Raw genomic sequence first — 13,200 nt, forward strand, 5'->3', positions numbered from 1 at the left:
TTTAATCGATCTGTGACCTGCGACCTGAGAAATTCTGTTTGCTGTGTGAGCTGGCCATCAGGTGTCCGTGTTTCATTGACTCACATAAAATGCTATTAAGCCAGTTAGAGTGCACTAAAACAGATTGCAGTACAGTATAATGTCAACAAAAGGTAAGATTACATGATTGTAATTGTAGTATGTTCAATAAAAACGATCTATACCAAAGCTCAAAACTCTAAAAGTTGAATGTATTCTTCACTTTGTCTTTAATTATTATAGCATACTCATTTTATTTCAAATAACATTAATAATGCAATCGCATATTATTTCCTCAGTTTGACCGTATTGCCCTCTTCCATACAAGTGTCTGTCTAAAGCTGATTTGTGACGGTGAATTTTTTTTTGGGTTTGAAATTTGACAGCCATTTGCTCTGGATTGAACTGCGTCCTCTGGGGTTTCAGTTAGGAACCATCATTTCCACAAATCTGTTGTTATTTTCAATACCTCTGTGCCATCTTGCCCCGGAATAATTTGTCTATGTGGCATACCTTTATGATGTGCCAGGTACCAGTGGATTCAAATTAGTGAGTCATTGTATTATTACACTTCATACTGGATTTCAGTCCAATATTTATTTTATTGAACGTTTTAAATTAAGAATTTAATTTATTTTCAATAGCTTCCATGTCATGTGACACAGTGGCTCTAAATCAATGCAGCCTCATATAGCTAGACCTGACAAGAAGGAGAAACCTATTTATTTGATGTTATGTTTTCTTGTCATGTATGAATATTTGTATCATTGTGGATGACCAATAAAGGGACCTATACTTCAGTTTAAAAACAATGATCTCCAAGTCAAAAGCTATGGCATTGAGGTAAAGATGAAGAAGCACTCCAGGCAAAAATGCAGGTCTTCAGGCAAGCATCGATGACATCCAAGCAAACAATCAAGGCTCTTGAGGAGCACCGCAACAAAAGAAGGCTTTAAAACTGTGAGGGCTTCTCTGACAGTGATTTCAATGTAATCAGTAAGTAAGTAAAACTTTATTTATATAGCACCCTTCTCAACACGAATGTACAAAGTGCTTTACATACAATACATAATACACAATACAACTATCAAATGTAGAATAAAAGGCATAAAACACAGCAAGTAAAAGATAGGATGAAACACAAATGAAAAACAGCTACAAACTCACCTCCTCCGACGCTCCAAAAGCCTGTCGGAAAAGGTGAGTCTTTAGCTGCCCCTTAAAAATCTCTACTGAGACAGAGGCTCTCAGTTTCCGGGGGACGTGTATTCCAAAGCCTGGGGCCACCGCCTCAAAGGCACGGTCCCCCTTAGTTTTTAGCCTGGTTCGGGGCACCCTTAAGAGGCCTTGCTCGGAGGACCTCAGGGCCCGGGTTGTCCTGTGAGGGTGGATAAGGTCGTTAATGTAGGCTGGGGCTTGGCCAAGGACAGCTCTATATGTGTAAACAAATAGGCTACCTTAAATTGGGTTCTGAGATGGACAGGGAGCCAGTGCAGGGCAGAAAGGATCGGACTGATGTGTTGTGTTTTTTTGGACCGAGTGAGTAATCTGGCTGCAGCATTTTGGACCTGTTGTAGCCGGTTTATTGATGTTTGGTTGAGGCAGGGGAACAGAGCATTACAATAATCACACCGGGATGAAATAAAGGCATGGATAGCCATCTCCAGTTCTGCATTGGATAGAAACCCCCTGAGCTTGGCAATGTTCCAGAGGTGGAAAAAACAGGTAGGCCTACGGGTCAGGAGTTTGATGTGTTTGTCTAGCATAGACTGATCGAAGGTTACACCAAGTTTGCCCTAACATTACCCAGGTGGCTTATACCTCTTAGAGGATGTTATCAGCCGCTAAGATCAAGACTTCCGTTTTCGATGCATTGAGCTGTAGGAAGTTGCTTGACACCCACTCCTCAATTGCAGAGACAGACATGTAATCAGGGTGTTTACATTCTCAGTTTTGACGGGTTTGAAAGATAAATATATCTGGATATCATCTGCATAACTGTGATACGAGACACCCTTTAATTGGCTAATTAAGTAGCCTAATGGGAGCATGTACTGTAAAGGGCACAACTAATCACTTATCACTAAGGAGGCTTATGAAACAAATACAAATGCTTGCATGTTGATGATGGGATTATGGCGCCGTCAAAGAGAAAGCATTCATCAGGTGCTTCGAAACGGAAAATGTAAAAGAAAAATATATTGTAATATATAATACAATATACTGGATCATACATTTCCATATGGGAAAGTAGTCCTTATATATATATATTTTAATATATTGCAATATATTGATACATATAAAAAAAAAAATATTGCAATGAAAACAAAAACTGCACTATACATTTGTATATGTAATAGTTGTATTGAAACACTCATTTATCTTTCATGAGTTTACATAAAGTTGAACAGATATTCATCAAAATAATATCAAGTTCATAAATATATACAGACACACACACACATATATATATATATATATATATATATGTATACAGTACACACCCACGTAACTTGGCAACTTGTTTAAAATGTGACAGATTCACAACTGTTTTTAAATGGAAGCTAAAGAAACCTAATCAATAAATTGATGCCGAATATAACACAATGGTAATTTCTAAACCTGGTTAGCGTATGCATCAAGTTGTGACTTGATGATTGCTATAATACCAAAATATAAACAAGCATGCTATTTAAAAATGCTTCATTGGATGTTGCCACCTTGAGTGGTAATTAAGGATCCCACACCTTCTTAAATATCAACTTCAAAGAACTTTCAAGGCATTCCTGGCCCAGTTCACACATTTCGGCATTGTTTGAGACACAGTCAAGGTTAATAATTACTGTTAAAACACTGACCATTTTTACAAAGAGAACTAGCAGGCTTTACAGAAACTCACACACAACAATTAAAAAGATAGGCTTTTATGTGTGAACACTTCTCAACTGTGCTGTGTTAGTGATGAGTATGTGGTCTTCTCTAACACGGCACAGCAAAAGGGGTAAAGAGATGATCAAAATGACTTACATCTGTCATGTCTATTTCAAAAAATATTCAAGGATTTCAAGGATAATGTAATGTAATGAAATAACATGTTGCAGTATAGACACCATTTTGCTTGGTAATATACACCAGCTTTGCACTTTTCAGTCCTCCCCACTGCATCTTGGAGGTATGCATGCATAGAGGCTTGCATATTGTGGTAGATCAATGAGCATACATTTTCCTTTGAACATTGTCACATCGAAGATCTGTTTCCTGCCCTGCAATAGTCTTTTCAGACCAACTACATTTTCTACATTCATCAATGTACTGTGTGATCTATCATACTCTCTACCAAGAGCAATGCATTTGCTGGTACCTTGTTGCTCTATGATAATGTAATAGTAAATCGTGATTATGTGTCCATTCTGTAACATAACAGTGAAGCTGTTCCTTTTCACTACTCTAGTGAACTCTTGTGAGTAATACAGTTGTCCATTGACTAGAAGTCTACTGAATACTTTCACAATTGTATCTGCAGTGACTGAAAGTTTCTCTCTCATGGCTAGTATCTCTTCATTAGTAAGTTTTCGTGAATAATGCAAACCAAGGGTAACAATCTGATCTGCTACTCTTTCAAATTGCTTCAGTCTTTTTTGACCAGTTAAGTGGTTATACAGCTGAATGCATTCAGGCACAGCATTTCTCAGTGCATCATTTCTCAAATGAGGCAATACTTGTCTATATGTGAATTCTTTCATTATTTGTAAAGGAACACACTGAGTGCCATGAAACATTTTAAGTATTTCCCCATTAAATTACTCAAAAATATATCCTGAATGTGCCCACAAAGGTCCCCAATTATTTACAGATTCAGGCAAATGAAGACATAAATGTACGTTAAATGACATATTTTGCTTTCCATAGAGTGTTTCAAATTGTTTGACAAAATCTTCAACCAGTTTTTCACATCTTTTTAACTCCTCTGTTGTAATAATGTCCTTGCATAGTAAGAACATGAATGTGACAAGGATTAACCAGTGCTGGTAAAATACCTGGGGCAGAATGCCTTTTAGCACAAAGTAACCAGTTCTGCCATTCACTAGCCTTCTTTGCTGAAGAGATCTGGGAACTCTTGTCACATTGCAAGGAGGCCTAATAAGTAAGAGTCGTTGATCAAGTTTGGTCACTTTAGTCCCAAGATAATATGGTTTCTCGTGGTTTTCACTGTCCAGCCACATACTTGCCATTTGTCGAACCATATCAAGATGTACATTATGCATATGGTCAGGCGGCATGCCAGATATGATGTCAAAGTGTGGAATGTTTATAAGACATGTGGGCCCTTTAACCCCCCTCACAGATGTGTTGGTATGCAGAGCCTCCCTTGCATCACTTATGGTTGACGCATGATCCATTTTTGGAACATCTTTGAATGGGTAGGCCTTAACAGTACCTTTTCCCTTTTGAACTTGTTCACCAGGATGCAGACAGAGGCTGCACCCGTATTGACCATTAAACTGTGTCATGTTTTGTAGAATGGGCAGTGTGAGAAAAAGTTTTTAGAGAGTACTTGTCCATGGACAAGTGAGTTTGGCAATTTACTTGTCCGAATACATTTTTCACTTGTCCAGAATTGACAAAAATTGGAATCACTGGAAACAGACACTGGAATCTTCTTCTTCCTCATCGTATTTTTTACATTTTCCCACAGTTTTTACAACACCGCTAACGTAAGTGAGCGGTAACATTTTACTGCATCACACATAGGGTTGGGTATCGTTTGGATTTTAACGATTCCGGTTCTGCTTTTCGATTCTGGTTATTTTCGGTTCTCGATTCCGGTTCTTTGAGAGGGTAAATCAGTCCCATGACAAACTGGGAGAAAAATATATTTATGAAAACATTAAGTCAAATCTGTATTCCTATTTACAAATCACTTCATACTGTTGAATTTCTTACGGTTATTGAATACAATTATATAAAAATAATCTCTGCATTGTTTAGTTAGTTCTAAGTGGTGCAGTTTGAGAATGTACAAAGACTCCAGCTCATTCAAAACTCTGCAGCTAGACTACTGACTAATACCAAAAGGAGGGAACACGTTAGTCCTGTCTTAGCTACTCTACACTGGCTTCCTGTAACTTTTAGAATTGATTTTAAGGTACTTCTCCTCATATACAAGGCTCTAAAAATGGACAAGGACCCAGCTACATTGCTGACTCTCTAATGAACTACACACCTGCCAGAACACTGCGATCATCAGATGCAGGTCTAGAGGTCACCAGAAAGAGTCATAAGAAGATCGGTGATGCAGCCTTTGTAAACTACGCCCCAAAACTGTGGAACATGTTACCCAACAATATTAGGGAAGCCAATACATTAGGCATTTTTAAAAGGCAGCTTAAAACCTATCTTTACCAAAGCATTTGACTGATTTTACACTATTATACTGCACTATTCTCTGTGATTGACATTGCACTATTTCTCTGTTTTATTCCCCATGTTTTTATTTTTAATTATTTTATCCCACTTTATGCTTTGCTCTTGCTGCTTGTTTTACACTGATTTTATGTCTTGTTTTTTACTGATGTAAAGCACTTTGAACTGCAATCCCCTGTATGAAAGGTGCTATACAAATAAAGTTATTATTATTATTATTATTATATTTATAGCCTATAGGCCTAGCGCTTTTCTACAACTCAAAGACACTTGCACGCTTACACATGTCCTGCAATACACATGCTGCAGCTGCCCAGCTGCTCACTGTTTGTAAAAGTTAATAAATAGCATTTCAATAATGTACTTTCTATACCCTGCTTCATAAACAATACTGACATCCCTGTGCTCCTCCGAGCCTGGGGGTCCGGGCATGTGAGGACAGCGCGAGGACACAGACAGGGAGGCTGCTTCACTTCATAAAGGAAATGGTGGTCAATATTAACAACACAGGAGCTAAAACGCTTAATAACCTTCATTACGTGTTAGAGAGAGAACATAAGAACGTTTGACAAAGATGAGGCTGTTAACGGGCAGCAGATCCGCTGTGTGTAAAAAGAGAGAGAGAGAGAGACGCTGAGCTGCACCGTGCAGCGATCAGCTGATACGGAGCATAGAGAGAGAGCTGCAGCCCGCGGGGCTCGGCCTCGCCTCCTGTCCTCACAACTCTTATTAATCCCGGTACCGGACAATTGTTATTTGTTCCTACTCGGAACCGAGTTTTGCTTCCCAACCCTGCCACGGTGCTACACTTCCCGCCCCGCCCCCGTCTAACTGTACAGAAAGCGGCGAGATGCATTTCCTTAGGAATCGACAAGCAGAACCGAAACTAACATTTATAAACGAACAATGGCGGACACGGACAATTTGCGAATGAGTTCTGCCTTTTGTAAACTGAATGTATCAATAATTTGTCAATAAATCGGGGCGAAAAACGTCACTTGTCCGCCGGACAAGTCAATTGAAAGATCTACTTGTCCGATATTGTAAATAACACGTCCCGGACGGTGGGACGTGTACTTTTTCGCACACTGATGGGCCTGGCAACTGAATCACACATCATAAGAGCTGCCACAAGTCTACATTGTTCCAAAACGCCGTTTATTTTTAACTTGAAGCCCACAGTTGACAACTTCTGACACTCTAGAGTGAACGGCTTTAAAAATGTATTAACATTTGGTTTTTTGCTGCCGAACCACAAGCCAAAGAGTAGAACATTTTCTTTGCGTACAGTGTAAGGAAGCTCGTTTACAATCCCTTGTAACGGCCAAATACTATACAATGATGACTTAAAAACAGGCACACCATCGCAGTTGAGTGTTAAGGAGTGTCCATGAGGACAATCAAGTGGGCCTCCTTTTTCGTTCAGATTATGGTACATTTTACCACTACATATATCTTCATAATTTTCTGAATTACATGTGTTTTTTCCTGAATTGAGACAATTTTCAATATCACTTCTTTGAAGAAGATGTTCCAACTGTGTTTGGATTGGTAAGTATATGAAGAAATTTCCATTCTTCAGTGAGCTGTTTTTATCCCACGTTGTGTTGCACACAGTACACTGCCCTTCACTAACTTGGTCCCCAATGTAATACTCACAGTTTGGACAGTATATGTGACATTGTATGTGACCTTCTATTGGCTTAAGCTCTTTTAAGAACAGATGCTTTGAGGCTGACACTGTGTTTTCTGGACAGTAAATATTAATCAAATCTAGAAGATCAGAGAGGGCCACACCAGTGAGTGAGTGTCTCAAAACAAATGAGAGTATAAGTAAAAAAAACTCTGAGCTTTGGTGAGTCGTGAACAAGTATAAAGTGGCTCTTCATTTACCTGAGGAAACTTAACATTACCGGCTTCTCCCAAATGGGATTCCTCATTTACTGATTCATCAATACTGTCTTCATATTCAAGGGAAATGTGTTCTCCACTGCCAAGATTTGATTCAGAGTCAGAGTCTGTAAAAGACTGCCTCGGTTCAAACACACCGATACCGTCACTGTCATCAAAGTTATCAGGAATTAAGTTATTTGATGACTCTGACGCTGGGCTCAAATTTTGTTGATCACTGAAGTGAAAATCACACTCTGTGGAACTTTCATCCTCAAACAAGAGTGGCGATGTAGGATAGCTGGGTGTAAATTCATCACAGTCTGCCTGCAGGCTCTGTAATAGGGAGAAAAAAGTTAATCAGATTTTTTTTGAGGAAATTACACGAGACAAAAACAATAAATACAAAAATAGAGATGCATTAAACACAAACATTGTGATCCATATACCTCCACAGACATTTTACAAATTACTGTATTTTTTTTTTAGAACTAATTACATTTTAGAGGAACTGCCTGGACTTTAGGACAAACTATAACCAATACCAATTTAGAGGAAGCAGCTTGTGAATTTGAATATGACCATGATAATAATTCTAAATATCTTATTCTGACAAATGTGGATTATGACATTTGAGCAGGGGCGGACTGGCCATTGGGAATACCGGGAGTTTCCCCGGTGGGCCGGTGCTGTGTGTGGGCCGGAGGGCCAACAAAAAAGAAAAAAGTTTCTACAAAAAAAATATATATATTCTTTTTTTTTTGCCTAAATCCTACCGGCCCACATTTGTAAGTGTTCCGGCCACTCCCTTTTTTTTTTTTGCTTACCTAAATCCTACCGGCCCACATTTGTAAGTGTTCCGGCCCAGCCCAGCCCAGTGGGGTGTGGCCAGGGTTGGGTTGTAACGGAATACATGTAACGGCGTTACGTAATCAGAATACAAAAATCAAGTAACTGTATTCAGCTCGTGTTACATTTGAAAAACGAGTAATCTGATTACAGTTACTTTCGTAAACCTGAAGTGAATACATTTTGGATTACTTATTGGAATTATTGGTGGAAAGATTTCCTCACTACATGTAATTTTCATTACTAAAGGTACAGCCTTGTCTGGTTTCTTGCTCAAGGGCACCACGGCAGGGCAGGAGGTGAACTGGGACCTCTCCAAGTAGAAGTCCACACTCCAAATAGGTCTGGTCGGGGACTTGAACCGGCGACCCTACGGCTCACAGTCCAAGCCCCAACTGACTGCCATAGATTTAGTCCCTAATTTTGCTCTCAAAATGGACCAGATTGATGCATTTAACTTCAACATTTAAAAAAAAAATCTTCCCGGGGGAGCTTGCCCCCGGACCCCCCTAGAGGAGGTGAGGTCCATCACCTGCCCACACCCCCTGTTAAATTGTCTCACCCACATTGAGGATGCTTCGTACGTCACCCATGTTTTATTCCATGTGTCAAGTCAGGCAAATTGGGTCAAAATGTTATTGCATCAATGATCTGTTAACATTAAAATCACTAAATATATGCCGTAACTATTTTTGCTCTAGGCAACTCAAGGGCTCAGGTAATGTGATTACTATATGAATAATGGTCCAAAATAACATTAAAGGCATAGAGTTTTTTGTTAAGTAACATACTTTCGTCGCCGGCCGGCCGATACATGCCGCACATTAAGTGGGCCTGTCTGTCAATTAATCCCCGGGCCACTTTTTCCCCCCAGTCCGCCCCTGCATTTGAGCATTGTGCCTCTTTAATAATACAAGTTAAGTCACAGCCTGCCAAACAGAACAATTCAGAAGAACCTGTTCCTGCAAAATACAAGCACCTTTTTTGTTGCCACTTAGCCCTAATGCAATCTATCCAGATAGCTTCTGTGTGATTTCACCAGGTTCTGCCACAATTTCCTTGGCTATACCTGTGGTGTACTAAAAAGCAAATGATTTCAGCTGCCACCCCAACAGTGTAAAACAGATTTGGGAGCAAATACAAAATTATATAAAAACAAATGTCAAAGCGGTAAATGGGCTTACTTTCATATGTTATAATCACCTACAGTGTACACAATATATATACAAGTGTATGTGACCATACGCGCACGTGGCACTGCAACATATGGCTCAAGAAGCTGACACAGATAAGTGTGTATGATATGACATGATAAGTGCGAAACACACCACAAAGCTGAAACTTACAGAGACTTCTGCTCCTGACAGACTTTGTTGCCCACTGAGAGAAGGCCAGGCATCAGAATCTTCATCAGTTATCTAAAAAACAGATACAAAATTATCCATTACATAATCTACAAAACAACCTGCATGTGACCAATGTTACCAAGATGTAGTTTGGTTAGTTCTTAAAATAATCTTAAAACCTTACACATAAAATGTGCAATTAAAAAAGAAAACATAACGCTAAACTTACGGCTGTGTGGCTGACATCATGCCCATCTTCAGAGCCACTGTCAGAGGAATTGCGATTCAGGTTCTGATGTGTAAGAATATAAAGTATTAATTAACTTACAGTTTTTAAGTAGCTTCAGTGAAATAGTCAAGCACAGAAACAAGTAGGGCTTGAGACAATGACCTGAATCCTATAGCAAAATATATCCTCTTACGGCTTGCCCTGTATAACCATCCATGTGCAATATTTCTTTTTTTAATATGCTGGCTGGGTGGGTACCAGCAGAAATTGAGTATTTTCTTACTCTCTAAGTGCAAAATCAGGCCAGATTCTTGCTATAATTTATAGCGTTGCTAAAGAATACATGGTTCAGAAACACACCACAAAGCTGAAACTTACAGAGACTTCTGCTCCTGACAGACTTTGTTGCCCACTGAGAGAAGGCCAGGCATCAGAATCTTCATCAGTTATCTAAAAAACAGATACAAAATAATCCATTACAGAATCTACAAAACAACCTGCAATGTTACCAAGATGCAACTTTGTTAGTTCTCAAGATATTTGTAAGACCTTACACATAAAATGTGCAATTTAAAAAAAAGGACACTACACTTACGGCCGTGTGGCTGACATCATGTGCATCTTCAGAGCCATTATCCAAGTCGTGGTCAGAGGAATTATGATTCAGGTTCTATGAAAACAATATCAACATCCTGAATAACTGATGTCATATTTACGTGCAGTCAAAATATGTATATTAATAAAACACAGAAACATATAGGCTGACACTTACATCTACTTCTTCTGTAGTTCCTGATAGACTTTGTGATGATAGTCCACTTATGTGGCTCCAGACCTCAGCACTGTCATTTGGCTTAAAAGGAAGTTCCCACATATTAGGTCCAAAACACTTATAATGTAATGTGCACACATTTTGCAAAAAAAACAGTATCTCCAATACTGTCTCCAGACTAAAAGGAATATTACAAATTGAGTATGCAAGATCACACCCAATCCAATTGCTTGGCATTGTCAATGTTTAAGTATCATAAATATTTCAAGATATTGATAATGATCTCTGCTGCAGGAGAGGGGTCTGAGAATACAAGACTGAGTATCGGATGTTTTTTTCCACTCTATTTTAAGCATAATAGAGTGTACTGCCTGTCTACAGAATAGATACACTGCACAAGAAACTTCCAAAAAAGTCTAAAAAAACCATATAGGCCTATGTAGATAATATACAAATTCATGACTCACCAGATCCTGGATTGATTTACGAATCTCAATGTCCTTGGCCTCTGTTAGTGTTTTCCTGTGATAAAGGATTAAAATGACAAGAATGCTTGATTTTAATTAATGTGTATCTTTCAAACACCAAAATATTGTAATATTTCCCTCTAAAAGCTTGTCTATTCATAATGGCATTTCTATGTGTTGGCTCCTCTCTGAGGAAATTAGCAGTTATATCTGGAAATGATTTCATGAAAGTACCAAGTTTAAAAAATCACAGTCATAATCCAGCTAACTGAGAATTTGAAAGATGAGTTTAGGGGGCTTTTCAGCTTTCAACATATTTGAGCATTAATCATTTGTAAAACACGTTTTAAAATGATGCCGAAATAACTACATGCTGATACCGGTTAGTAAAAACCATGAATTAATGTGTGATTACAAGACAGCAGGCGAAAACCTTTTAAAATGCGTGTTTTCTCAATGGAGGTCTAACCTGTATCTGCTCCGTCCAAACTCACAACAACGTCCTAAAGACATAAATAAACCAGCGACTATATTCGCCATGACACAGACAGTAGGCCTATGTGGTTTGTACATGTATAACTTTTCTCCAGTTTCTGAACAGTCATAATGATATGTGAGCTCTGTGTGCTAACAGCTAACAGCTGATTGGTTTCTGATTCAACGTCAGTGACGACATGCTGATTCTCACCGTAGTTGGCCAGTTGAAGCAAAACACTAACCTCTAGTTCCACCGTTTTGTTCTTGGCGGAATCTCCGTTTTATTGGAGCCAGGGAGAATATATTTCCTTTTCAGTCGGTCCATTTTCCCCCTGGGACAAAGTAGTTTGGTGTCCGTAGATATATACATATGTATATAATAAGTGTCACGATCCGATTTTATTTTGTATTTGCGTGCATTTCGTGTTTGGAAAGTGGCACTGTACTGATAGTGGTGATTTTATTTTGGAATTATTAGCGTGCACTTCCTCTCCTGAGAGTGGAGGTGTCTTGAGAGTGGAGGTCTGCACAGGAACTGTCCTGAGAGTGGAGGTCTGCAGGCAGACCCCTCTCTTACAGTTACGGAGGCATTTTATTTCTGCTGCAAGACAGTAACGGAGGTAAGTTTGAATGATTTTAAAATAAAGAGTATGAAGTTCTCTATGAACGTTGTGCTTACTAATATTGATAGAAAGCTAAACATATTAAAGTGTAAGCAAATGGGTTTGTTTTTAACTGTTAATATTTGTTTTTAATTATGAGCTACTAAAGTTCTTAATTTACTTTGACATTTGACATTTAGGTTTGCTTTGACAATTAAGTGGTAAGTTTGCTAGCTTAAATTGCCATTAGTAATGTTCGCTGTCAGCTAGCTACACAGTCAGGGATAAGGGAGCGATACTGTGTCACTTTTAATGGCTGTGCGTGCACTTTGGGTTTAATATTGACCAGTAAAAAATACAATTTATTATGAACTGTATACACTTAAAGACGTGTAATCATGTGACGCATGCTGCAGACCCTGGAGGCAACTAACATTTTTGGAGGGAGATCTACCTTGTCTCCTTTTTTCTCTGCGTTTGTGTATGTGTGGGGGGGGCAGGGCAGAGGAGACACCGAGACGACATTTGTGTTGGGTTTTCGTGTGTCTGATATTCAAACTATTACTTTATACGTTTAAGTAGCAGCAAAAGTGTTGTAAATCATGAGTAACTAAGCATGACTTTGTCATTACTTCATCATGTTTGTGCCCCTTCAAATAAAGTGGTGACCTGTTCCATCGTTTACACTGATAAATAACATATGATTAATGGTCAACACACTGAACAGGGTTGGAGTCAACACTTTGAATTCAACAGACTACATGCACTGCTGTGACCGACCGACCGACCGGGTCACCACTTTATTTGAAGGGGCACAAACATGATGAAGTAATGACAAAGTCATGCTTAGTTACTCATGATTTACAACACTTGGAATTGCTGTGACTGGTCCGTTTTTTTGGCCTGACACTTTCACTGCAGATCTATATGAAGAAGACATGAACATCATTAATAACTCAGAAGTCATGATGATTGAGATACCTTAGTTGATGCATTACTTAAGGTATTGTTTCTGCATTAAGTCATGCATGAGATACCATTAATACCTGTACATTACTGATAGTTCATGAAGTACTACATGAGTACTACATGAATTAATTCATGCTTTTTCATGCATTAAGTCATG

General features: G+C 38.8%; 1 protein-coding gene across 1 annotated transcript; it reads right to left on the reverse strand.

Annotated features, from left to right (window-relative positions):
• Positions 1-7,209: 7,209 nt before the first annotated feature.
• On the reverse strand, positions 7,210-13,069 carry LOC117446037 (uncharacterized). The gene is made up of 9 exons (XM_071203023.1): positions 13,056-13,069; positions 10,996-11,050; positions 10,529-10,609; positions 10,352-10,426; positions 10,135-10,206; positions 9,757-9,819; positions 9,528-9,599; positions 7,336-7,668; positions 7,210-7,215 (listed from the first exon to the last, which is right to left on the reverse strand). The coding sequence occupies exons 1-9, from the start codon at positions 13,067-13,069 to the stop codon at positions 7,210-7,212; spliced, it is 771 nt and encodes a 256-aa protein (XP_071059124.1).
• Between the last annotated feature and the right edge of the window lie 131 nt (positions 13,070-13,200).

Source organism: Pseudochaenichthys georgianus, chromosome 4 (assembly GCF_902827115.2).
Source record: "Pseudochaenichthys georgianus chromosome 4, fPseGeo1.2, whole genome shotgun sequence".
NCBI lineage: Eukaryota > Metazoa > Chordata > Actinopteri > Perciformes > Channichthyidae > Pseudochaenichthys > Pseudochaenichthys georgianus.